The 27699-nt window shown below is 35.4% G+C and overlaps 1 protein-coding gene across 7 annotated transcripts in view; it reads right to left on the reverse strand.

Moving 5' to 3' along the window:
• The window catches only part of ATP2C1 (ATPase secretory pathway Ca2+ transporting 1), a 178366-nt gene that overhangs the window by 49564 nt on the left and 101103 nt on the right, over positions 1-27699 (reverse strand). For all 7 annotated transcript variants that reach the window (XM_053598477.1, XM_053598476.1, XM_053598482.1 and 4 more), the window contains 9 exons: positions 21130-21285; positions 20246-20314; positions 19036-19111; positions 16130-16196; positions 5344-5468; positions 4325-4422; positions 2387-2482; positions 2213-2302; positions 108-212 (listed from right to left, as the gene is read on the reverse strand). In XM_053598477.1, the coding sequence (XP_053454452.1) occupies positions 108-212; positions 2213-2302; positions 2387-2482; positions 4325-4422; positions 5344-5468; positions 16130-16196; positions 19036-19111; positions 20246-20314; positions 21130-21285 (882 nt within the window). The remainder of the gene's footprint in view (positions 1-107; positions 213-2212; positions 2303-2386; positions 2483-4324; positions 4423-5343; positions 5469-16129; positions 16197-19035; positions 19112-20245; positions 20315-21129; positions 21286-27699) is intronic.

Below are 27699 nucleotides of genomic sequence, written 5' to 3' on the forward strand. Positions count from 1 at the left end.
CAACAGGTGTTCATTATGTACACAGACTGCTTAAACCTAAAAGCAGATGTAAATGAAAAAATAGTCATCTAAACTCAACAGGATCTAAGTGTTAAACAAATTGATACCTGCTGTGTTCGATGTACACACTTAACAGCCATCCACTTTTGCTCAGAGCTAAAAGGGTATTCAGCTTTTCTGATATAGTCCTGTTGAAGTCCATCAAGACCCATCTATATGGCACAAAAAGAAAAGATATTTCTCATCAACATGTCATTTTTTTCCTCTCAATGAAGAACAAGGGTTACAACTCAGTTTGGTTAGAGATACATGTACCTGAATTATTTTTCAAATAATGGTGAGAGAATAGCAATGCTCCATCTATGTATCACTCACTATACCTCCCTGAATAGCAACATACATCTCAACATGAAAGCCTGGGTGTGCAGACAATAGACTTAAGGCACGTTATCCCCACTTCATGCAAACCAATCTTCAACAGTGACTATATTATAATCTCTCTCTACTGGGCTCAAATTCTGCAAGGAAGCAGGAACACAAAGTTTTTAAAAGTGCTTGGCCAATACTAAATATATACTTTTATAATCAATACACTTTGCAGATTCAATCCCCAGTTTCTTAGGGACTCATAATCATCTAACCTGTTGCTACCATCCTGGTCCCTTACCCTCTACCACTTTACACATGTATCCTAACTATTATCAATATCACATAGCTCTGTCACTCATAATAGCCTTTGTATCTTCTTCCAAATATCAAAAAATACTTTTAACCTATTCAAAAATCTATTTGTTTTCTATTTAAACATGTTCAGACTCTCCTTGGCTTATAAAGGTCCTCAGAACCCCACTATATCCTGCCTATTTAACAAACTTTCTCATTACTCAAAACGTTTCATTTCATCCAAGTTAGCCAATGTATGAGCCATAATCCATTCCACGTCTATGTATTCCTTTATGCTTATACTCTAGCTCTTTCCCTTGCTTCCCTCCTCTAAACCTTCCTATCCTTCAAGACCCCAGCTACCAGCTCAGAATTTACAATTCTTACTTATGGTTTAATGTTTAATTAATTATCCATTGTTTTAGTCTGCCTTTATTTGGTCCAAGAAAGTTAGCATTAACTCCTAACTAAAATGTGAGGATTCTGTCCCTAAGAACATGGTTTCACACCTTTCTCTCTTACAGAGTAAATATCTTCTTAAATATAGCACAAGAAATACGTAATAACCAATTCATTTTTTAAATATCTTTTAAAAAGGTGTATTATGCTATTACGTAACAAGGAGACCCAAAGATAAGAAAATGTATCTTTCTGTCAAGGAAATATACATTCTGAAGTATTCTATAAATAGAATAAAACATATACATTCTATCAATTTTATTAAATCAAATGTTAAAATAACCTACAATTCTCTATTGGCTTTCACTTCAAGCATCCACATTTAGAAGCATTCTACTTCACACACATTTTGTTTTTCTCAGACTACTCTTACAAGTAGTAGTTCTTTTTGTATGGGAGTGACAGACTAGCCTTTTTCAGTTTCTCACTCAAAAATATACAATTTAGGAAATAAAGAGATCAAAAAGGTCACTGAGAACATCTCTTCTTCCCAACAAAAATTGTAACTCTACCCTCTTTTTGAGAAATTGAGAACAGATGTGATGGCTCATGCCTGTATACCCAACACTTTAAAAGAACAATGTGAGATGATCGCTTGAGTCCAGGAGTCTGAGATCAGCCTGGGTAATATAGCAAAACCTATGCCTGTACAAAAAGACTTTTTTAAAAAGAGAGAGACAGACAAAGAAGGCAAAGGGAAGAACAGGAAAAGAAAAGCTAATTCTCAAGAGTGTATTACTATCTTTACACATAAATACTAAAGAATATTGCCTTTTACTCATTTAAAAGTTCGTATTATCAGCTATTACATAAATTTGGGCTTTTCACACATAGCTCTCTGTATTATGGAAGACAGAAAAATTTCTTGTTAAGAAGAAATCCAAGGCTATCATTAGTTTGTACCTTGCATATAAGGAATGAGGAACCTTTACACTAAAAAGGTTCTATGCTCTTTCTTTCCATGAATAAACCTGGTTCCCAAAAGGCAATAAAAGTAACAAAATACTATGTCTTCTTCACTCAATACCTAAAAATAAGTAACACTAAAATTTTTAGACTCATATTCTTATGTCAAAGATCAGGTACATACCTTCATTGCAAGAGCAATTAAGGCCCCCTCTGTTGGCTTTCCCATTAAAGTGTCGTTTCTAATTACAGCATCATTGCACACACAGCCCGCCTAAGAAAAATACATACCAACTATGAAGCCATCACTGTATCTTAAGTCATTATTAAAAAGGTCATCTTCCCAGAAAATATTTACCTCAACAATTCTGCTAACACCTGGGTTATAGAATCCATGAACAACATCACCGTCAACAATCACTTCCCCAAACTGATTATAGCCAACTCCAGTAACCTAAGAACATAAAGTGGAGTCAATCATACAAACAGTGGGAGGTGACAAGACTTATGACACCACAAACTATGATGAGTATGTTCATTTCATTTCATTTATCATATAACTGTCAAAGTCTATACATAGAAAAGCATTAAAATGGGTCTGTAAAAGGACATTTAAAAGTTAAAGGAATATACATTCTAATTTTCATAATAACCTAAAAAATATTGTTTTCCACTTATATTAGAAGGATAAATACACCATTAAAATCTTTATATATGAATTTAAATTTATATAACATTTACATACATAGCTTACCTCATTTGCAAAGCATTCAAATCCATTACCATATTTAATATTTGACACAAATCTGTGATCTAGACAAAAGCCAAAATTCTTTTTGCAAATATTCAGGTTCAGAGACAAGAGATTTGCCCTAGCTCTTATGAACTACTTTAATAAAGCACATTACATACCAATTTTAAAAATCAGAGGGAGAGACAAGCTAGATACTTACTTTATCTGGCAAGAACAAACCATGCCAAACAAAAGTAATATAAATAGTACAGTTTAGAGAGAAAATAAATGGCTAACGCTCAGCATATAAAATCATGAACCTAAAAACTAATATCCTACCTTCCATACTTGGATCATATAAGCACATGTAACCCCAATGACCCTTCCAAATCATCCAGAAAGAGCATATTCACCAACACAGCATTGGTTACCCTTAACCAAATCTGACACCCTAAATATCAATGCTCACATTTTAAGGCCTCTGTAAAATGGACCTAAATAAAGCCAACTACAACTTCTGTCAATCTGTGTAATGAATACTTTACTCAGTGAATTAGCTGTAAATACATTTTAAAATACTGTACCCATTATAAGTAATGTTAAAGAGCACTCCAGTCACAAATCATGCAAAGACTAGATAGGATCGGAATGTGCTACAACCAGTTTCAGGAAAAACTACTACCTAGTATGATCACTTAAGAGACTGTCAATAAATAAAATTTCAAATAAAGTTATTCATTCATTCAACAGTGTTTATTACTATGAGGTAGACGCTATACTAGGCAACATAGTTCCTACTCTCTTATAAAATTGTGGTGTAATTGGGGTGGGGGAAGGAAAGAAAATTCCAGACAGCAGAATGACCAAGAGGATAAACATAGGGCAAAGTTCTGAATGATCAGATTAGTTTTCCTGAGTAAGTGGGGCTGGAACTAAGGATAAAGAAGCATTAGTGTCCTAAGCATTGATAATAGCAGCAAAGGTCCTAAAGTAGGAGGAACTGTGTCACACTGAAAGAATTATAAAGTCAGTATATTTGGTGCATGGAAAAAAAGAGGAGCATGTAAGGCTGCAGAGGGAAATAAGGGATAGAACATGTAGGGCCTTGAGAGGCCACGGTTCAGGTCCTAGTCACAGCGGAAGGCCACTGAAGAATCTTAATTTAGGGAGTGATATGCTGAAAATTTGGTTCTAAAAGGATCCCCCAAGCTGTATACAGAAGGCATCAGGAATGGAGAATCAAAAGGCTTTATTACAAGGGCAGTGAGAGTAAGATTAAGGAAGCTGGCCATAAAACAGATGGCGAGGAAAGTTATTTAGGTCAAAACTGGGAGGATTTGATGATAGATGGATGAAGGGGTAATTGAAAGAGAGATGGCAAGGAGAAATCGAAGCTTCTGGATTGCACAAGTATACAAATAGAATGAGACAAAGATTTTGGAGAATCACACAGGAAGGAAATAAATGCTAATTTTACAACCCCTTCAAAGGTGAAGACACTGGAATTGTTAGGAACATTAAACACCCAGTTTCTTACTGCTGTTTAAAATATATGTAGAATACCTCAGCATGCTGACCATCTGAAGTAAATATGTGAGTAACAGTCATTTCATTCTTCGTCAGTGTTCCAGTTTTATCTGAACAAATCACATTACAGCAGCCTAAAGAATAAATCACTACATGTCACCAAAAGAACGAGGAAGAAATGCAAATTCACTTAAAAAACAAATCAAAGACTGTACAGTCCTGTCTTGCTTTCTGAATTTTGTAGCGATCAAGCTCACTGGTAATTTTAGGTTAATTTCTCTCACTATGGTTGCTTCATAAGGTAAAGTTTCTGTAATTAGGAATAGAAATTAGTTGTTGACTTCTTCCTATTTACTTATTTACAGTTAGTTTCTACAAAGCCACATTAAAAAAAAAAGTTAACATGTTAACTTTATATAAAATTTTATAAATACATTAAAATACATTAAATACATAAAATACATGATTTTATAAAATACATTTTCTAGAAAGTTAAGATTCATAACTATAAATCCACATAATTTCTTCCGTCAGGATTTCTCAAGCTATTTCACCTTCTCAATATTAAGTTGCAAATTGGTATTAAATTTAGTACATTTTTGGATATCCTAAATTACGAAAAAGGTTTCACAGTATATTGCACATAAAGTTATAACAATGTAACTATTAATAGTTTATTATTTAGAGTTCTTAAAAGCAAATTCCACTCAAGTACGGCATTTTGAGATCTGTAATTATCAATTATCCTCCTTGACACACAAAAAGAAGAAAAATTCTATTAATTTTACTCTAAGGTTTCATGTGCTATTCGGATTTTTATCTTTCTATGAATTGAGCATCACAACATTCCATGACATAGAAAGATTTCTCTTCAAGTCTCCCATCCTGAGGGAATATACATTCCTAATTGCCTTTTTTGCCATACCCAGTATCACCCTAAGCCAAACATCATTAGGTAAATCTCTCAAACAAAAATTGTAAAGCCTGAAGATAATCCACTGTTGATATGAAGTAATATGCCACTGCATCTAAGTATGCACTTAACACAGACTTACCCAGAGTTTCAACAATAGGCAGTTTTTTCACAATGGCCCTTTTCTTCACCATTCTCATAACGCCAAGGGCTAGCGTCACTGTGACCACAATGGGAAGTCCTTCAGGAATCGCTGCTACAGCCAAACTATAACCAATACATATACATAATATTAAAATGCAATTTAAGTAACACCCACAGCAATAATGTGAATTGGATATTATTTAAAATCAAGTCCAATAACATGAATACTGTCAACACTTAACTATGAACTTCTCAAAAGGAAAGGAAAGTCGATTAACATTTACTGGACAAGTACTTGCCAGGGCAAGCACTGGTTGAAGAACGTAGGTTCTGACATCAAATTCCCTGAATTTGTACCCCTGGCCTCAACAGTTTTTACTTGTGTGACTCTGGGCTATTTATTAATCCATCTCTATAGTTTATTTTCTTCACTGTTAAAATATGGATAATAGGAGATATCCAAAAAAAACCTGTCCATGAATGTTCACAGCAGCAATATTCACAAGATCCAAAAGATGGAAATAGGCCAAATATCCATCAACTGATGAATATAAAACTGTGATATCCACACAATGGAATTCAGCCACAAAAAGGAATGAAGTGCTAATATATGATATGACATGGATGAACTGTGACAACATTATGCTATCTAAAAAAAGCCCCAAATACAAAAGCTCCCATATGGTATTATTCAACTTGTATGAAATACCTAGAATAGGTAAATCCATAGAGATTGAGATATTAATGGCTGCCAGAAACTAGAGCACAATGGGGAGAAAATAGGAAGTGATTGCTTAATGTGCCCAAGGTTTTTCTTCCGAGGTGATGAAAAAGGTCTGGAGATAGTGTGAACAGTTGTAAAACACTCCATACTTAACTCTACTAAACTGTACACCTCAAAATAGTAGACAATATGTTTATTTTATCATTTTAAAAAATGCCTCGGCGTGGTGGCTCACATCTATAATCTCAGCACTCTGGGAGGCTAGGACAGGAGGACTACTTGAAGTCAGGAGTTTAAGACCATCCTGGGCAACATAGTATGACCCTTTCACTACAAAAAATAAGAAAATTTAGTTAGGCATGGTGGCATGCACTTGTAGTCCCAGCTACTTGGGAGGCTGATAGAAGGATTACTTGAATCCAACAGTTCTTGAATCCAAGAGTTCACAGCTACAGTAAGCTATGATTGTGTCACTGCACTCCAGCCCAGGCAACAGAGCAAGACCCCATCTCTTTTTTTTGTTTGTTTGCTTGGCAGATCCAGGCCAGGCTCGAACCCACCACCCCTGGTGCACGGGGCCAGTGCTCTAACCATTGAGCTGCAGGTATCCCCCATCTCTTAAAATAATTTTTTCCCACTATTTCTCTTTGTAATTTTTTTAAAAAGTCTCTTTTGTTGTGCCTTTCCAAATATTACCTCTTGACTACATTACACTTAAAGACACAAACACTCCTATCCTTCACTCTACTATTGTTCTCTGCTGCTTCTACTTCCTAATTTTTATTACCTATTCTTTCTCTTGCATGATCTAATGTAATATCATTAACATCCTTTTCTATAGTGATAATCTTTTCATGCTATGTTTACAAGTTGAGGCTAGACACTGAAAGCAAATGAACGATGTTTACAGTAGTTGTGGCCAAAGAGTGTGCATTGAAGAGTTAAGAAATGTATGCTATAACAAATTAAGTGTTAGTAAACAAGCACTGTAAGAGATCACAAAAGATGAATACTGTCATACATTCTTTTAGCAAAAATGGATGGTCCTGAAACTGGCTGGAAAACACTGCATGATAAAGTCTTTGCAGCAGAATGACCAGGAGAAAGAAAATCCCTGTTTCTTTATTGCCCTTAGAAATACACTGTTCACTCATTGTCAATTTAGTAGTTTGTGAAAAGCTAGAGTATCATCACCCAAAGACTCAGTCTTGAGATTTCACTTATACGATTAATTTTACCCACATCATTACAGCCTCTAATGCTTCCCTCTGGCCTTTTGCACTCATCTTCTGAGTTGTCTAATAATTGTGAAAGGTCTTCTCTGTCAGTTATGCTCTTTGCCACAGAATGCTATGGCATGAATGCTACCAAAAAAAAAAATCTACAAAGACTGTGTCTCCAGGTATCTTTTACACCTTCTTAAATGATGCAATACTTTGAGCAACACAATAAGAAAACTAAAAAGTAATAGTGATGATTTATTTTGTTACATTAATGTTCTCAGTGATTCCATCACTCTTCTGCTTTCTTATTATTTTAGTCACTTTTACCATCATTGAAAATAATTTTAAAGTTATTCCAAACCACAAAATTATCTCAGATATTGGAAAAATAAGATGACTAAAAATCTCATAATGTATCTCAGATTTATAAAAGAATCCAAGAGACTAATCAAAAAATACTGTAGAGAGGAGTCGCTGGGCGGAGCAAGATGGCAGCTGAGTAACAGCTTCCTTGCATCTGGGCACCGTGAGTCTGGGGAGATAGGACTCCAGGCATCTCTGGCTGGTGGGAACTGCCTATCATCACTCCTATGAAGATACAGGGAGTCAGCGAGAGACTTCTGGACCCCAAGAGGAGGACTAAAACAGTGGAAAACTGGCAAGTGGTCGCGTGTGTTCAATCCGTCTAAACCCGCCCACAACTGTAAGTTTAGTAGCAGCGAGACTGCAAACCAGAAAGGCTTTACCTGTGAACTGTTTTGATGTCCTTGGACTTGGCACTGAGTTGAACTGCCTTGGGGAAGGCCTGAGCGGGAGTGCAGAGAACTTTGGCCGTTGTCTAGGGCCCCAGTCTGAGCCGCTGAGCCAGACGGAGCTAATAGTGTTTGCGGTGGGTCACACGGATCCATTGTCTGATCTGCCCCGGCAAGCTCCGCCCTCAGGGTCGCAGAGCTAGAAACGGGTGGGAGCTGGTAACCCAGCAACCAAGTAGCCTAAGGGTGGGGTTTGAGCCGCCTTGCAGCCCTAACCCTCAGGGACAGAGTGAGACCGGTTTTGGAACACTGGGTAAACGGATAGCCACTTCAGCAGTGATTCCAGCGAGAAAGCTGGGAAAGCTTCTGCTCAGCAAGTTTACAAGTTCAAAGTGCCTTTTAAGTGGGCTGAAGAGAGATTTAGGGTGTCTACCTGCTGGGGTTTGAGAAATCAGCAGCCTCCAGTCGTATCAGAACTGCGACTAACAACTCATACCCCAAAAGACCACGTGTTGCCCAGACAATATTCAATAACATATACAAACTGCTTTGTTTTTGGTTCTGTATTTTTTTCTTTTTTTTTTGTTTGGTTGTTTTTTTTGTTTGTTTATTTTGACATTGCTGATGTTCTTTTCTTTTTTTAATTTCAATCTTTTCCACACAGATCCCTTTTTCTTTCTCAATTTTCCTAGTTTAATTATAATTTCCCATTGCTGCCTTTTTTAATAACTTCAACTTCATTTTTGCTAGTGTTTCTACCGATATAATTTGGTTCTTCACCCAATTTTATCCCCGTAAAGTTTTCTGTTTGCTTCTTTTGGTTTGATTTATAGCATTTTTGTCTTTCCTCTCTACTTGGTGGAGGTGGGGTACTGTGTCTGATCAGGTTAGCAAAGAGCTGCTGACCTCAAGGGAACCACGCAACTGGGCACCCCCAGAAGGTGGGGTTTTTTAAGGTTGTGTCAAAGTACCCTACTGTACACCTATATTGCCCTGTCTCCCTCTTTCTGTGCCTCTCTTCTTTTTGTCAATATTCCTTATACCCACCCCGTCTCCTTTCTCTATCTTTCTTTTTTTCTTATCACTCGGTCCTCCTTTCTTTCATCCCCTTTTTTTGCTCTTCAACCTTCTCACCCTTCTGGTCCTATAACCCTTAGTCCACAGGCACAAGAACTTAAAGAGCAAGACGAAGTGAAAGGAAAATTAGGGCAAGGAAACAGATAAAAGAAATCACTCATGAGGAAGAATCAGCAGAAAACTCCAGGCAACATGAAGAACCAGTCTAGAACAACCCCACCAAGGGACCATGAGGTAGCTACTGCAGATGATTCCACCAGTATAGAAATGTTAGGAATGACAGAAAGGGAATTTAGAATACACATGTTGAAAACAATGAAAGAAATGATGGAAACAATGAAGGAAATTGCTGATAAAGTGGAAAATAACCAAAAGGAAATCCAAAAACAGAATCAAATAAGAGATGAACGATATGAAGAATATAAAAAGGATATAGCAGAACTGAAGGAACTGAAACAGTCAATTAGGGAATTTAAAGATACAATGGAAAGTATCAGCAACAGGTTAAACCATGCAGAAGAAAGAATTTCAGAGGTAGAAGACAAAGTTCTTGAGATAACTCAGATAGTAAAAGAGGCAGAAAAGAAGAGAGAGAAAGCAGAACGTTCATTGTCAGAATTATGGGACTTTATGAAGCGTTCCAACATACGAGTTATAGGAATTCCAGAAGGGGAAGAAGAATGCCCCAGAGGAATGGAAGCCATACTAGAGAATATTATAAAAGAAAATTTCCCAAACATCACCAAAGAGTCTGACACACTGCTTTCAGAGGGATATCGGACCCCGGGTCGCCTCAACTCTAACCGAGCTTCTCCAAGACACATTGTGATGAACCTGTCCAAAGTCAAGACAAAAGAAAAGATTCTGCAAGCTGCCAGGAGTAAGCGCCAGTGACCTATAGGGGCAAATCCATCAGAGTGACCGCAGACTTCTCTAATGAAACTTTCCAAGCAAGAAGACAATGGTCATCTACCTTTAATCTACTTAAACAGAACAATTTTCAGCCCAGAATTCTGTACCCTGCTAAGCTAAGCTTCAAAATTGACGGAGAAATCAAATCATTTACGGATATACAAACATTGAGGAAATTCGCCACAACAAGACCAGCTCCACAGGAAATACTTCAACCTGTTCTGCACACTGACCACCACAATGGATCAGCAGCAAAGTAAGAACTCAGAAATCAAAGGACAGAACCTAACCTCCACACTGATGCAAAAGATAAAACTAAGCAATGGACTCTCACCAAATAAGACGAATAGAATACTACCACACTTATCAATTATCTCAATAAATGTTAATGGCTTGAATTCCCCACTGAAGAGACATAGATTGGCTGACTGGATTAAAAAACACAAGCCATCCATTTGCTGTCTGCAAGAAACACACCTGGCTTCAAAAGACAAATTAAAGCTCCGAGTCAAGCGTTGGAAGACAATTTTTCAGGCAAATGGAATTCAGAAGAAAAGAGGAGTAGCAATCTTATTTTCAGATACATGTGGATTTAAAGCAACTAAAGTCAAAAAAGACAAAGATGGTCACTTTATGTTGGTCGAGGGAAAAATACAACAAGAAGACATTTCAATTCTAAATATTTATGCACCCAATTTAAATGCTCCCAGATTCTTGAAGCAGACCTTACTCAGTCTGAGCAATATGATATCTGATAATACCATCATAACAGGGGACTTTAACACACCTCTTACAGAGCTGGACAGATCCTCTAAACAGAAATTAAACAAAGATGTAAGAGATTTAAATGAGACCCTACAACAACTATGCTTAATAGACGCATATAGAACACTCCACCCCAAAGATAAAGAATATACATTCCTCTCATCATCCCATGGAACATTCTCCAAAATTGATCATATCCTGAGACACAAAACAAATATCAACAAAATCAAAAGAATTGAAATTTTACCTTGTATCTTTTCAGACCATAAGGCACTAAAGGTGGAACTCAACTCTAACAAAAATGCTCAAGCCCACCCAAAGGCATGGAAACTAAACAATCTTCTGTTGAATAACAGATGGGTGAAGGAAGAAATAAAACAGGAAATCATTAACTTCCTTGAGCATAACAACAATGAAGACACAAGCTACCAAAACCTGTGGGATACTGCAAAAGCAGTTTTGAGAGGAAAATTCATCGCTTTAGATGCCTACATTCGAAAAACAGAAAGAGAGCACATCAACAATCTCACAAGAGATCTTATGGAATTGGAAAAAGAAGAACAATCTAAGCCTAAACTCAGTAGAAGAAAAGAAATATCCAAAATCAAATCAGAGATCAATGAAATTGAAAACAAAAGAATCATTCAGAAAATTAATGAAACAAGGAGTTGGTTTTTTGAAAAAATAAATAAAATAGATAAACCATTGGCCAGACTAACGAGAAATAGAAAAGTAAAATCTCTAGTAACCTCAATCAGAAATGATAAAGGGGAAATAACAACTGATCCCACAGAGATACAAGAGATCATCTCTGAATACTACCAGAAACTCTATGCCCAGAAATTTGACAATGTGAAGGAAATGGATCAATATTTGGAATCACACCCTCTCCCTAGACTTAGCCAGGATGAAATAGACCTCCTGAACAGACCAATTTCAAGCACTGAGATCAAAGAAACAATAAAAAAGCTTCCAACTAAAAAATGCCCTGGTCCAGATGGCTTCACTCCAGAATTCTATCAAACCTTCAAGGAAGAGCTTATTCCTGTACTGCAGAAATTATTCCAAAAAACTGAGGAAGAAGGAATCTTCCCCAACACATTCTATGAAGCAAACATCACCCTGATACCAAAACCAGGAAAAGACTCAAACAAAAAGGAGAATTTCAGACCAATCTCACTCGTGAATATAGATGGAAAAATTCTCAACAAAATCCTAGCCAATAGATTACAGCTTATCATCAAAAAAGTCATTCATCATGATCAAGTAGGCTTCATCCCAGGGATGCAAGGCTGGTTTAACATACGCAAGTCCATAAACGTTATCCACCATATTAACAGAGGCAAAAATAAAGATCACATGATCCTCTCAATAGATGCAGAAAAAGCATTTGATAAAATCCAGCATCCTTTTCTAATTAGAACACTGAAGAGTATAGGCATAGGTGGCACATTTCTAAAACTGATTGAAACTATCTATGACAAACCCACAGCCAATATTTTACTGAATGGAGTAAAACTGAAAGCTTTTCCTCTTAGAACTGGAACCAGACAAGGTTGTCCTCTGTCACCTTTACTATTCAACATGGTGCTGGAAGTTCTAGCCAATACAATTAGGCAAGACAAGGAAATAAAGGGAATCCAAATGGGAGCAGAGGAGGTCAAACTCTCCCTCTTTGCTGATGACATGATCTTATACTTAGAGAACCCCAAAGACTCAACCACAAGACTCCTAGAAGTCATCCAAAAATACAGTAATGTTTCAGGATATAAAATCAATGTCCACAAGTCAGTAGCCTTTGTATACACCAATAACAGTCAAGATGAGAAGCTACTTAAGGACACAACTCCCTTCACCATAGTTTCAAAGAAAATGAAATACCTAGGAATATACCTAACGAAGGAGGTGAAGGACCTCTATAAAGAAAACTATGAAATCCTCAGAAAGGAAATAGCAGAGGATATTAACAAATGGAAGAACATACCATGCTCATGGATGGGAAGAATCAACATTGTTAAAATGTCTATACTTCCCAAAGCTATCTACCTATTCAATGCCATTCCTATCAAAGTACCTACATCGTACTTTCAAGATTTGGAAAAAATGATTCTGCGTTTTGTATGGAACCGGAAAAAAACCCATATAGCTAAGGCAGTTCTTAGTAACAAAAATAAAGCTGGGGGCATCAGCATACCAGATTTTAGTCTGTACTACAAAGCCATAGTGGTCAAGACAGCATGGTACTGGCACAAAAACAGAGACATAGACACTTGGAATCGAATTGAAAACCAAGAAATGAAACTAACATCTTACAACCACCTAATCTTTGATAAACCAAACAAGAACTTACCTTGGGGGAAAGACTCCCTATTCAATAAATGGTGTTGGGAGAACTGGATGTCTACATGTAAAAGACTGAAACTGGACCCACACCTTTCCCCACTCACAAAAATTGATTCAAGATGGATAAAGGACTTAAATTTAAGGCATGAAACAATAAAAATCCTCCAAGAAAGCATAGGAAAAACACTGGAAGATATTGGCCTGGGGAAGACTTCATGAAGAAGACTGCCATTGCAATTGCAACAACAACAAAAATAAACAAATGGGACTTCATTAAACTGAAAAGCTTCTGTACAGCTAAGGACACAATAACCAAAGCAAAGAGACAACCCACACAATGGGAAAGGATATTTGCATATTTTCAATCAGACAAAAGCTTGATAACCAGGTTCTATAGAGAACTCAAATTATTCCACATGAAAAAAGCCAACAATCCCTTATATCAATGGGCAAGAGACATGAATAGAACTTTCTCTAAAGATGACAGACGAATGGCTAACAGACACATGAAAAAATGTTCATCATCTCTATATATTAGAGAAATGCAAATCAAAACAACCCTGAGATATTATCTAATCCCAGTGAGAATGGCCCACATCACAAAATCTCAAAACTGCAGATGCTGGCGTGGATGTGGAGAGAAGGGAACACTTTTACACTGCTGGTGGGACTGCAAACTGGTACAACCTTTCTGGAAGGAAGTATGGAGAAACCTCAAAGCACTCAACCTAGACCTCCCATTCAATCCTGCAATCCCATTACTGGGTTTCTACCCAGAAGGAAAAAAATCCTTTTATCATAAGGACACTTGTACTAGACTGTTTATTGCAGCTCAATTTACCATTGCCAAAATGTGGAAACAGCCTAAATGCCCACCAACCCAGGAATCTATTAACAAGCTGTGGTATATGTATACCATGGAATACTATTCAGCTATTAAAAAAAATGGAGACTTTACATCCTTCGTATTAACCTGGATGGAAGTGGAAGACATTATTCTTAGTAAAGCATCACAAGAATGGAGAAGCATGAATCCTATGTACTCAATCTTGATATGAGGACAATTAATGACAATTAAGTTTGGGGGGGGGGAAGCAGAAAGAGGGATGGAGGGAGGAGTGTGGGGCCTTAGTGTGTGTCACACTTTATGGGGGCAAGACATGATTGCAAGAGGGACTTTACCTGACAATTGCAATCAGTGTAACTGGCTTATTGTACCCTCAATGAATCCCCAACAATAAAAAAAAAATAAAAAAAATTAAAAAAAAAAATACTGTAGAATGAGTTTTATTCAATTTAAAACATTTGAAATGTCTTGTCCGTTGGAAACTGTACAAAGTCACAATATGTACGAACAGTTAAAAATGCCCCCCCAAATTCCTCAAAAACCATATTTAGGTCCAAAAGATAATATGTCAATCGTTAGAATCTCAAACTCTCACCTACTTTCAATTTATTTTCTATTTAACTCACAGCTTTTTTTAATACAGATTTAAACCTAAAGTTTCAAATTTCATTTTTACCCTTTTGAGGAAAAAAATACATTCCTTCACTATTATTACAAATACCTTTTTACTTCTTATTCCTTCTTTCTGATCTATTTTTCTTATTGAAAGACAATGATTTTTATTCTTATATTTGAATTATCCTAAGCCTACTACATATGTCATCCAGGATTTTTTTTCCCTTAGATGGGTGGATATAAGAATCAGGCATCATCATTTTCCTTGTTTTCCTGGATAGGAAAGAAATTTTTGAGTACTTAACTACATATTTGTAATTAATTAGATTAATACTTTGGTTAGGTACAGTCTATAAATTTATAATCATTTTCCCCCTATAATTTTATATCACTATCCCACTGTATATTAATGTAATCTGATGTTGTTGTGGATGAAGATTGAATAAAATACTTTTCCCCTTCTGTATTTGATTAACTGTCTAGTTCTAGTCCCTCAATGAACTGATGAGGGTAATAATCCCCTTATTGATAAACTGTCTCTGGACTGAGAAAATTGTAATTATTTTATAGGAAGTCATAGCTTTGAGTTTCCTAAGTGTAGTAACTCCTATAACTAAACATGTCTGGCTATATGAAGAGATTCTGTCTTCTGTGAAACAGGAGGGATTTTTAACTGGAATACCTAAAGTTGCCCTGCTACCTACTACATCAGGGTACCAGATGTGGCCTATGAAAGTCTTTTGAGTTAGAATGTTTAGAAGAACCTAAAAAACCTTCATGGTAGAAACCATAGTTGCTAATGAGAAGTATGATGCTGGTCTACTTGTTCTTCCTTTGTAGATAACCTGATTTGTTTTCTTTACTTTCATAATGATGTATCTAGGTTGAAGTTTTTTCCTTCTGCTTGCCATGTGGTGACTCCCTTAAATTCATGTATTATCTCTTATACAATTTCTTTTTACCTCTTTTTAAAACTCCTATCAGTTAGGAATAGTATTACGTTAAATTATTCCTTTTTGGCATTTTATCTCACTCTGCTTCAGATTTTTTTGTAACTTTTAGAAGCCCTGACTCTACATCACAGCCCTACAATTTAGTTTTTAATTTAAGCAATCATAATTTCTAAAAACTTTTTGTTCTTCAATCACTTTCTCACAAATCTCTGAAAACGCAAAACAAACATTTTCCGTTTATTTTTAAATACATCTTCTATTTCTTGAATTTTCTTTTTCCTCTGAGATTGACAGTTCAGTTTCCCTATTGTGGATTTTCCCTTATATGCTTTGTTTCCAGTTTGACAATCCTTAACTATCTGTCTATATGTAAAAATGAAATTGTGGGTAAATAATTCCAGATTATCTAGTGTGGGTTTTCTCCACCACCAGGTATTTTCCTAGAGATCATTTCAATTTAAGAATTTCAACCTATTTAAGATATAATACTGACCTCCATAATAAAGTGTAAGCTATGTCTGTCAGAGAAATAAGAGGTAAAAGAGACTTGAATGATACAGTTTTAGAACTTACCTTACACTAATAGTAAACATTTCCAGGATATCTTTTCCTAGTAACCAGCCAACCAACATGATGATACCTGGAACAGAAACAAATAGCTATTTTTCCCCTTTATTTAAAACCACCTAGAAAGGACAGATAACAAGCTGAGAACATCCAAAAGGCCCACTGATATGTAAAAAGGAGGTGGATGACAATTTAGAAGTTTTACAATAACCCCCATCAATGCTGTGCGTGCATGTGCACCTGTGCACACAATATACACAACTTCACCTGTGGTTGGCACTACTCCCATGCATCCCTTAATGCAACAGCATCTGATAATATGAGCAAATATTACCAGCACTTTTTTACCACGGGAAAAAGAAGGCAGCAAACATAATTGTTTTCTATTTACTATCAACTTTGTGCTAATAATAAGCCCTGGAATTTTATTTTTCATAACTCAATATCCAAACATTACACTCACATATGGCATTCAAAAAGTAACACTTAAGACTTAGCTCAAAGAATGATATACCTTAAGATACCTACAACCTAAAAATTACCACCTTTGTGGTATTTTTTAAAAATTTTAAAAATCAATTGACATTAACTGTAATTCCTGTTTCAACCTTTTATCTTTAAAAAGAACAGGGGGTATGGGAACACCACCAGGTTTGTAAGGAAAAAGGAAACTATCAACAGAAGTTTGATAAAATAAAACTTCAAAATTGCACTCTAGATCAAGTAAGACCATTTAAAACAAATTTTTATCATGTATGTATTAACTACAAAATAATGATCTAGACAGTAACATTCTACGATCCCATTTCAAATACTGTCCAATGAATTATGACAGATGTTAAAAAACTACTATCTGTGGGCCCCTGCTTGTTCTTGGAAATAACTTGTTGGAACATAACCACATCCATTTGTTTACATTATTGTTTGTTGGTTGTTTTTATATTGATAGCAGAGTTAACTACTTCCAGCAAAGACCACATGACCACAAGCCTCAAATGATTACTACCTAGTCCTTTTTTACCCACCCCCCAAAAACGTTTGCTGACTCCTGATTTGGATCTTGACCTTCATTCTGCATTATCCTCAAAAGAAAAATTAGGTCCGGGCTCGGGACCCATAGCTCAATGAGTAGGGTGCCAGCCACATACACTGAGGCTGGTGGGTTCAAGCCCAGCCCAAGGCTGCTAAGGCTGCTAAACAATGACAATTGCAACCAAAAATAGCCAGGCGTTGTAGCTGGCACCTACAGTCCCAGCTTCTTGGGAGGCTGAGGCAAGAGAATCACTTAAGCCCAAGAGTTTGAGGTTGCTGTGAGCTGTGACGTCAAAGCACTCTACCAAGGGTAACATAGTAACACTATCCCAAAAAATAAATAAAATAAAATAAAATTATGTCCAATGTATTAAACCAGATCAAATTAAAACTTCTTTATGATTAAATATAAGATAATTTTATTGTAGTGTTAAAACTAGAAAGATTTAATTAACTAGAATGCCCCTGAATTTATCAAATCACTATAAAATTTCTAGAAAATAAATAATAATCAAAGGAAAGAAGCTATGAGAACATACATACCAGTTAAGCAATAACTAAATAGCTTCCCACCTTCTACTTTATGATAAAGACAAATAAATAGAACATTTATAAACTTATTTTGCTGAAATTTTATAGCAGAAATATTACTTTAAAATTGTATTACTGACTTGAAAATACTAGGCTAGCTAGAATAATTAAAATAACAAGAGAATTAAAAAACAAAATTAATATAAGGTTTTAATGTATGATACATATATTTCAACATAGCAAATAAAAGTGGATTATAAAATTAATAGTACTGAAGTAATTAATTAGCTTCTGAGTAAAAATTTATACCTCTACCTGAAGCCATGTACCAATAAAACAAATTTTTAAATAAAACAGTAAAATTAAATGTCAAAAATAAAAACTGCAGTAGAACAATGTTTAAATAATGTTCTTATAAACATGGGGTTGGAACATTATGAATACAACAAAGATGGAAACTTTAATCTCAGAGATTATCAATAGGAGGGTGCTAATAAATATCAGGAAGGAGGGATATTTTAATAACACATGTCCTCCCTCTTAACCAAGTTTATTTTACATCCCTCAAAGGCAATTTAAAAACTGGGAGATAAATGCTCATAACTTAACGTTTATATGAAGAAGTGTTACCAATCTAAGACTCAAGACGAGAGAAGGGACAAAAATAGTTGGCAGATCATAAAATGAAGTAATCAACACACATATGACCAAGTATTTGGTTTCTCTAATATTGAACTGCGAAATAAACAATAAGTCTTTTATTTACCTGAATAAAAGTTAATGTTAACACTTAAAGTTGGCCAAAAATTTTAAAACTACACAAATACCCGCTGATTCCGTAATTTTACTTCTAAGAATTTAACTTAAAGAAATGAGAGATGTTCACAGTAGGATATCTACACTAATTATTTATGAGTTCAAAATACTAAGGTCAATGTCTAAAAGAGGTCTGATTATTATCCTCCCCAAGCAGAATACTATATAGCCTTTACATTTGTTTTAGGTGAGCAACTATTTAATGACAAGATGTTTACAATCACATACATGGGGAGATAAAAAGTCCATAAAACAGTACCATCATATTTTTGTTGAAGACTTGAAGGACAGATACTAAAATGTTTATAGTGATATTCTCTGATTATTGGAATTATATAAAGCCTATATATAAACTTTCCACAAAGCAAAAGGACAATGGCTAGGGGTTAATTTCATAATTTGAAAAAATAAAAATATGTATTAAGCTTTAAAAAAGAAAACCCAATAAAAAGGACTAAATTACCACCACCCTTCACATTCCAAACAAAAATACAAATAAAAATATAATATATACATACTCACTCTTCTCTTACCTATTATACCAAAGGAGTAAAATGAGAGTTGTTTTCCTAAGAGGTCCATGCTCTTCTGCAGAGGAGTTTTTGGTGCCTTCACAAATTGAAGAAGAATGTCACCACAAATGGCTAAATTTACTATGCTTTATTAAGTGCCAGGGACTTTGCTAAGTACTTGATAAACCAATTTGTAAGTTAACCATACAACTGTCCCATAAGGTAAATATTACCAAATAAGTTATTTATTTAACTAGTAATGACCATATCCATGAACCACTCTTCCTATCTTAAAAAAAGGAGCAGATACTGAGGACTATCCATTATCTGGTAAATGACAGAACTACAGATACATTATATTTCAGGGAACTTCAGGAAAATGAAGCTTAGACTTTAAACAACTCTGAAGGCCACACAGTAAAAAATGAAAACTCAATTTTAAAAAGCCTGTTTCTTTGAAAAGGTTCATTCTCCCTATGCTTCCCTTTGAGGAAAAAAATCTGTTCTCTCTCATCACCTTTCTGTAGGGCTTCATTACTATCAGCTGTTCCCTCACTTTTCCCATGGTTCTCTTTCTGTACCTACAAACATGCTAGTTAGTACTGCCACATCTTTTTATCCCTGATCTGCTAACCCTCTTCTGTAGCCATCACTTCACTTCCAAGCTTCTTGGAATGTGTTTCCATGTCACATCACATACTGCAGCCTTGGCAGGTTACCTGAGAAATTCAGACCATTTGGGCAGGACATGACATTTGCACAATACAACTACTTTTCTCATATACAAGAAAGCACTTTAAATGAAAGAACTCATCTTTAATATCCTTAACCAAGAATGTCTTCTAGGTTATTCCACTTGGCAATCTCCCTTTACCCCTGATTACTTAGAATTATGTGAAAAGTTGAAAATTTTTGTAGCAGACATGTTCTGAGATACAAATATGCTACTTAGTAATCCTTAAAATTAAGGATGTATGACAAGCTAATTTCTAAAAAATAAGATCTATAAATAATTGTCTATAAATCTTTTTCTAGTATAAACAATGAATCAAAATCTTTTAAATACCAACAATGTCAATCCAGGCCCTTCCAATTAAAGGCTTTCTAATTATGTTTCTAAGCAGAGACAACTGAGTGATATTCTGAATAAAATAATGCTCATTAGTACATAAATTTATATAACAGTATTCTCTTTTCCTCTAACAAATACATCAACATATTAAGTACTCACTTCTTCTGCTTGCATCATTTTAAAAACCTCCCCAAATTCAGAATTCTCCCCTGTTCCAATGACAATACCCTAAGGGGAAAAACAGGAAAATACATTTACATTCAAATGGAATCACCTATCAAAAAAACAACCAAAAAACTTTCATCCTCACTCTTTAAAGTCTTACCTACAGTGAAGATATCTGACATGTATATCCAAGGTTTCCTTAGCAAATCTATTTTATGTTACTGTCACTAGCATTTATCCCTTATGATATAAACTTGGGAAACAAATATTAAACTTATGAATAACTCTGAGGCCCATTTTTTGCCTATATTAATATTTTTGAAATTCAAATCTATAGATTTAAATCTACCAATAGATATATTTAATTTTCTTTTCCCCCTCATAAACTAGCGAATGTTGTTGCCTTTTATACTGGTGAAATATTAGAATCCAGGTAAGATAATACTTGAAATGAATCAGTAAGGGAATACACAATCAGAATATCATAGCCAGTACCATATCAACTGAACTAAAATATTTAACTAGTTAAAATATTTAACTGAACTAAAATATTTAATAAATATTTAAATATTTATTTAATATTAACTAATATTAATATTTAATATTTTACTACTTAAATATATAGATCAATATATATACATGATCTACTTGTTTCTGTCCAGTACTGAGGACTACCCATTATCTGGTAAATAGGAGAACTTCAGATATACTTTTCTTCAGAGACACAGTTTCTCCCCAATCTCACAAATAGTTGCCAAGTGTTAGGTTCCATTCTATCTTTTGTCATATATTTTGAAAAAAAAAGTCACATAAAGTTAACCAAAAATGTTTGAAAAAAGTCTAAAACAAAGACCCTTTTCTCACAAGACAAAAATTACCTTTGCTTTGCCACATCTGACCAACGTTCCCATGAAGGCAATGTTACTTCTTGATGCGAGGTCTCCATTAGTTGCAGCTGGCTGAGGAGCAGTCACCTTAGAACAAGGTGTTGTCTCTCCTGTCAAGCTGGATTCATCAATGGAAAGATCCACAGCCTTGGAGAACATAAACCATTCCATGAATTTAAGTCTGTGCCACATTTAACATTTCAAGAGTTGCTTGAAATCACTTCTGCAAATATTCAACCTCTATTGATTAGGCACATTTTGTATCATACCCTTACTCTAAATCAAACAATCAGAATGGCCGCAGCAGGACCAACATCACCCGCATCACTCAGAACTTTCCAGAAATGTGAATCTTCTGCACTACCTCCAACACAGGGGTGAAGAAAGTAAACCTAAAAGACTGTATTACAAACCCACTAGGTGATTCTGCTTCACACTCAAGTTTGAGAATTAATGGAACAACAGGGGTGGTTCCATTGTGTAATGGTAGCACTCTGGCCTCCGAGAATTAATGGAACATAGTATTTCCAAAACGTGCTTGATACATTTTATACCAGAGCTCTTATTCAAGGGTCTTTGGAATACTCTATGGGAAACTGACAACTAATTCATGATTTTACTAATTTTATAGGCTCTTTCACTCACTCAACAAACATTTATTGACTAGCTTAACATATGTACAAGGCACTGAGCTAAGTCTTAGAAAAAAAAAAACAAGATAAATTCTTGCTACTTTAAGCTGATCTGGTGTCCTCATTCAGACCTTCTACAGCTCATGCTGTGTGCAAAGTTCTCTAAATGCTCAATCTTTTTTTCTTTTTTGGAGGGGAAGATTAAAAGATAATAAATTGCATTTTAAATAGTTCATCTACTTATAAGCATAATACCTAAAATAATCTCACATAAAATTATAAAATACTGGTTTGCAGATTCTTCCTCCTCATATGTGCAACAAAACCATTTTAAATTGATCAATGCCATCCCTTCATTAACTTAACAAATATTTATTAGTGTTTACAATGTGCCAGGTCCTGTCTCTCACACACTGGATAAACAGCAGTGAAACCAAGCATAAGGATAGAGTGACATTTTAGATAAGAGAAAGAGGACATTCCTCAAAACCAGTTAACCTCTGCAGAGCCCTGATAGATCTGAGAGCTTCAAAGTTGGGCCACAATCAGGGAGAAAGAATTTGAATTGAAGAAAGCAAAAAGCACAAAGACTTTGGGGACAGGAATATACTTATATTCATGTGCTAGGTAAACACATAACTTTGTAAAATTAATCAAGAATTTACATTAACTCATGAAGTTTAAAAGGGTTCAGCATGAAAATAAATTATATCATATAATTCCAAAGAGATAAAACTGTTGGCATTTCCCATGCTCATGGATGGGAAGAATCAACGTTGTTAAAATGTCTATACTTCCCAAAGCAATCTACCTATTCAATGTCATTCCTATCAAAATACCAACATCGTACTTTCAAGATCTGGAGAAAATGATTCTGCGTTTTGTATGGAACCAGAAAAAATCCCGTATAGCTAAGGCAGTTCTTAGTAATAAAAATAAAGCTGGGGGCATCAGCATACCAGATTTTAGTCTGTACTACAAAGCCATAGTACTCAAGACAGCATGGTACTGGCACAAAAACAGAGACATAGACACTTGGAATCGAATTGAACACCAAGAAATGAAACTAACATCTTACAACCACCTAATCTTCGATAAAGCAAACAAGAACATACCTTGGGGGAAAGACTCCCTATTCAATAAATGGTGTTGGGAGAACTGGATATCTACATGTAAAAGACTGAAACTGGACACACCTTTCCCCACTCACAAAAATTGATTCAAAATGGATAAAGGACTTAAATTTAAGGCATGAAACAATACAAATCCTCCAAGAAAGCATAGGAAAAACACTGGAAGATATTGGCCTGGGGAAAGACTTCATGAAGAAGACTGCCATTGCAATTGCAACAACAACAAAAATAAACAAATAGGACTTCACTAAACTGAAAAGCTTCTGTACAGCTAAGGAGACAACAACCAAAGAGACAACCTACACAATGGGAAAGGATATTTGCATATTTTCAATCAGACAAAAGCTTGATAACTAGGATCTATATGAGAACTCAAATTAATCCACATGAAAAAAGCCAAGAATCCCATATATCAATGGGCAAGAGACATGAATAGAACTTTCTCTAAAGATGACAGACGAATGGCTAACAAACATCTGAAAAAATGTTCATCATCTCTATATATTAGAGAAATGCAAATCAAAACAACCCTGAGATATCATCTAACCCCAGTGAGAATGGCCCACATCACAAAATCTCAAAACTGCAGATGCTGGCGTGGATGTGGAGAGAAGGGAACACTTTTACACTGCTGGTGGGACTGAAAACTAGTACAACCTTTTTGGAAGGAAGTATGGAGAAACCTCAAAGCACTCAAGCTAGACCTCCCATTTGATCCTGCAATCCCATTACTGGGCCTCTACCCAGAAGGAAAAAATCCTTTTATCATAAGGACACTTGTACTAGACTGTTTATTGCAGCTCAATTTACAATCACCAAAATGTGGAAACAGCCTAAATGCCCACCAACCCAGGAATGGATTAACAAGCTGTGGTATATGTATATCATGGAATACTATTCAGCTATTAAAAAAAATGGAGGGCGGCGCCTGTGGCTCAGTGAGTAGAGCGCCAGCCCCATATGCCAAAGGTGGCGGGTTCAAACCCAGCCCCGGCCAAACTGCAACAAAAACAAAAAAATAGCCAGGCACAAGTTGTGGCAGGCGCCTGTAGTCCCCGCTGCTCAGGAGGCTGAGGCAAGAGAATGGAGTAAGCCCAAGAGTTAGAGGTTGCTGTGAGCCGTGTGACGCCACGGCACTCTACCCGAGGGCAGTACAGTGAGACTCTGTCTCTACAAAAAAAAAAAAAAAAAAATGGAGACTTTACATCCTTCATATTAACCTGCATGGAAATGGAAGACATTATTCTTAGCAAAGCATCACAAGAATGGAGAAGCATGAATCCTATGTACTCAATTTTGATATGAGAACAATTAATGACAATTAAGGTTATGGCGGGGGAGGAAAAGCAGAAAGAGGGACGGGGGGGGGGGGGCCTCGGTGTGTGTCACACTTTATGGAGGCAAGACATAATTGCAAGAGGGACTTTACCTGACAATTGCAATCAGTGTAACCTGGCTTATTGTACCCTCAATGAATCCCCAACAATAAAAAAATAAAATAAAAATTAAAAAAAATCATTATTACTGAAAGAAATTAAAAAAAACAGAATTAAAAAAAAAAAAAAACTGTTGGCATTTCCCAAAAGTTTAGGGACTACAGCAAGGTAGTGCATTTTAATATCAACAGGCTTACAAAAATTACTCCTTAAAACACAGATCAAAACACCTGCAGTATTTAAAAGATTTCACATTTAATATAATTGTGTAAGCAAACACAAGCAGGTGTATTTGAGTCCCTTACTTCAATTCAGCTATAGACTTAAAAAATAAACTTGCCATTTTAAATGCAATAGAAATTTTTTCTTCAATAAAGGAATATATTTATTTAGCATTTCTTTCCAAATTTACATATTTATTACCAAGGTAAGAACAACAACAAAGATAGGCCTTTCTTCAATGATGCTAATACAATTATCTAACATTTCATTGCTTACTATCTACTAAGCACCATGCTACACATATCTATGTATCTAAAATTATTCATTTAATTCTACTAACATCTCCTATGAGGCAAGTACTCTTATTATTATAACTTTTTAACGGACATTCTAAACACTAAGTAATTCACCTAACATGACACAGAGTGAAAGCCATAAAATCCCAATATTGACATACATTAACTCCAGATTCCTCTTTATTATTTAGAAGATTCATGTGCACAGTATTTCTCCCTCTTTCCTCCCTCCCCCACCCAGTTCTTTTTTTTTTTCTTTTCTTAGTTTTTTTTTTTTTTGAGACAGTGTCTCACTATGTCACCCTTGGTAGAGCACGGGGGCAACACAGCTCACGGCAACCTCAAACTCTTGGGCTTATGCTATTCTCTTACCTCAGCCTCCTGAGTAGCTGGGACTACAGGCTCCCGCCACAATACCCGGCTATTTTTTTGTTGCAGTTGTCATTGTTGTTTAGCAGCCCTGGGCTGGGTTGGAACCGGCCAGCCTTGGTGTATGTGGCCAGCACTCTACTCACTGAGCTACAGGCACTGAGCTCCCTCACTCAGTTTTATAACTACTTACAGGAGAATGCAAATATAACACATTAAGCAAAAAGTCAACTTACATAAGGTTCATTTATAAACTCTTTAATGCTTCTTACAACGATCAGAACTGTATGTTATTTTCTGAGATCTTAATTAGAAAAGAGGCCTGCTACTATTTAAAAGAAAACTAATACTTGTATACATTTATAAATTCTTTCTCTAAGAGAGGTAAAATTCATGTTTTCCCCTTTGAAGAATTTTTATGTTGAAAGTAAATCTTAAACATACATAAATACTAATATGAGGTAACTGTCGACAGAGAAAAGGAAAAATAATGACATTTTTAAAAAGAGAGGAAAAGGATGGCTCTGTTGGCTCTGTTGCTGATCTATCTCTTCAGTTTCTACCTTAGCAGAACAAAAGCCATTTAAGAAAGTAAAAATGTTAAGGTAAGTAAGGCTTTTCTACAGAAAAGAAGTAGGTCAATTTTTAGCACAATTAGCCATCAGCTTTGTCTAGTGAACTGACATGGAAATAAAAAGGAGCTTAGGACTTTTATTCTTTTTCTATATGCAGAAGAACCGTGATAGTTGACCACCTACCTTAAGCTGACCTAAGTTTTGCAGACTAGACATATACCACACGTATCCATCAGTACAGTAGGCCAAGCTCCTTATGTTGATCAGTTTGTTACAGTCCCTTGTGTAGTCAACTTACAGAGGTTCTACTGTAATTATAAATTTGCAGCTAAAACTCAAATTATAAAGAACATAAAATGATGAAATTTGTCTAAATTATATAATGTCCCAAACTACAATGATCTCAACTGTCTATTGAACATGAATAATTTTCTAAGTTACAAGGTTATTTCCTCTTAATGATTCTGTGATTCTAAGAGTTTTTACACGAAGCCATTTTGAGAAAGTGGAGATAAGAAGATCATTTCTAAAAAGGGTGGTATTTAATAAATTAGGCAAGTCTACTATAGTTTAGTAAAGTCACAGTTTAGTTCACCTGAGAAGGAAGATAGTCGGAGTCATTGACCCTGGGATCCCTGACAGAAAGAAAGGTAGAATAAAATGAAATCAAAGAATTAGCCAGCCCATGCCTCCAAGCCAAAAGTTTAATCATTATGTGAGTCATTATAAAAGATTTGAGATAACACAAAAATCAAGAAACATAAAAAACAAATGAAGCCCTCCCAGCAACACAGATAAGCTAAGCAAGCTGAAACTTGCACAGGTGAATCTAACCCTGTTTCTTAGAAGCAAAATAATGGATCATAACACAATCTGTCTCAAAATTTTCATAGTAACTTACGTAAACCTTCAGAAGAGCTGTTAAAGAATAGGGAAATAGTTTTAATTTCATTTTTGCCTCAGGCACTCCAGGGAAGGTTTGAATAAGCTACAACACAGTTTAAAAATCAGAATATAAATAAGAATCAAAATGCATACATAATCCATAATCTAGATATTTAACACCTATACAATAAGCAAGTTCCAGTCACAAATGTTTCCTACAAGGCAGAAAGTGCTTTAAAAAATTAAGGTTAATATGATACAACTAGCAGCTACAAGTTACGTTCTTAAAGAATAGTTTGATATATAGTATGCTGCTAAGGTTAATGGCCTCGCTAGTCGAGAATTAAAAGCAAATCATTAAAAAGCAAATTGAAATGGATTTCATTCCCTGGGAAACAATCTTCTAAAATATGCATCTGTAGCTGCCAAATCATGATAAAATTTCTTATTTCCTTCTGTTCTCAAAAATTAAAATTCCTGTATGTGCAAATGAAAAAAATGTAATTTAAAATTCTTTATCGGCTCTTATTTACACTCATAAAGCCCAGTCAACCAAGTATTATAAATTATTAAAAAGGATACATGAAATTGATTTTATCCCATGGTTAATGCTTGTGTGAACTGCTTACTTTGTAACAAAAGCACACAGATCAAGCTGTCAGTAATTTAAAGGCCAGCATCTTTGGAGTTCTAGGATATATCACTATGGCTATTAAACCAAATATCAAAAAAGGATCAATTTTTCCAACAGTCATTTCCTATCAAGAAATGAAAATCTTAAAAAAAAAAAACTCCACTAATTTTATCTCATTGCTTCCCAAACCTATTGTCTTTATAATTCCAGTGACTGACTGAGAAAAAAAGTTCTTTCTCTTCAGCATTTTCAACATGAATAGCATTCCTCTGCTCACACTGCTTTTAAGCCACTGAACTATAAAAATCCACCAACAAAGTATTAAGCAGCCTAAGCTTATACAATCTAAGAGCACAAACACTCTGACTGCTATGAGTAT

This window comes from Nycticebus coucang, chromosome 8 (genome assembly GCF_027406575.1).
Source record: "Nycticebus coucang isolate mNycCou1 chromosome 8, mNycCou1.pri, whole genome shotgun sequence".
Taxonomy (NCBI): domain Eukaryota; kingdom Metazoa; phylum Chordata; class Mammalia; order Primates; family Lorisidae; genus Nycticebus; species Nycticebus coucang.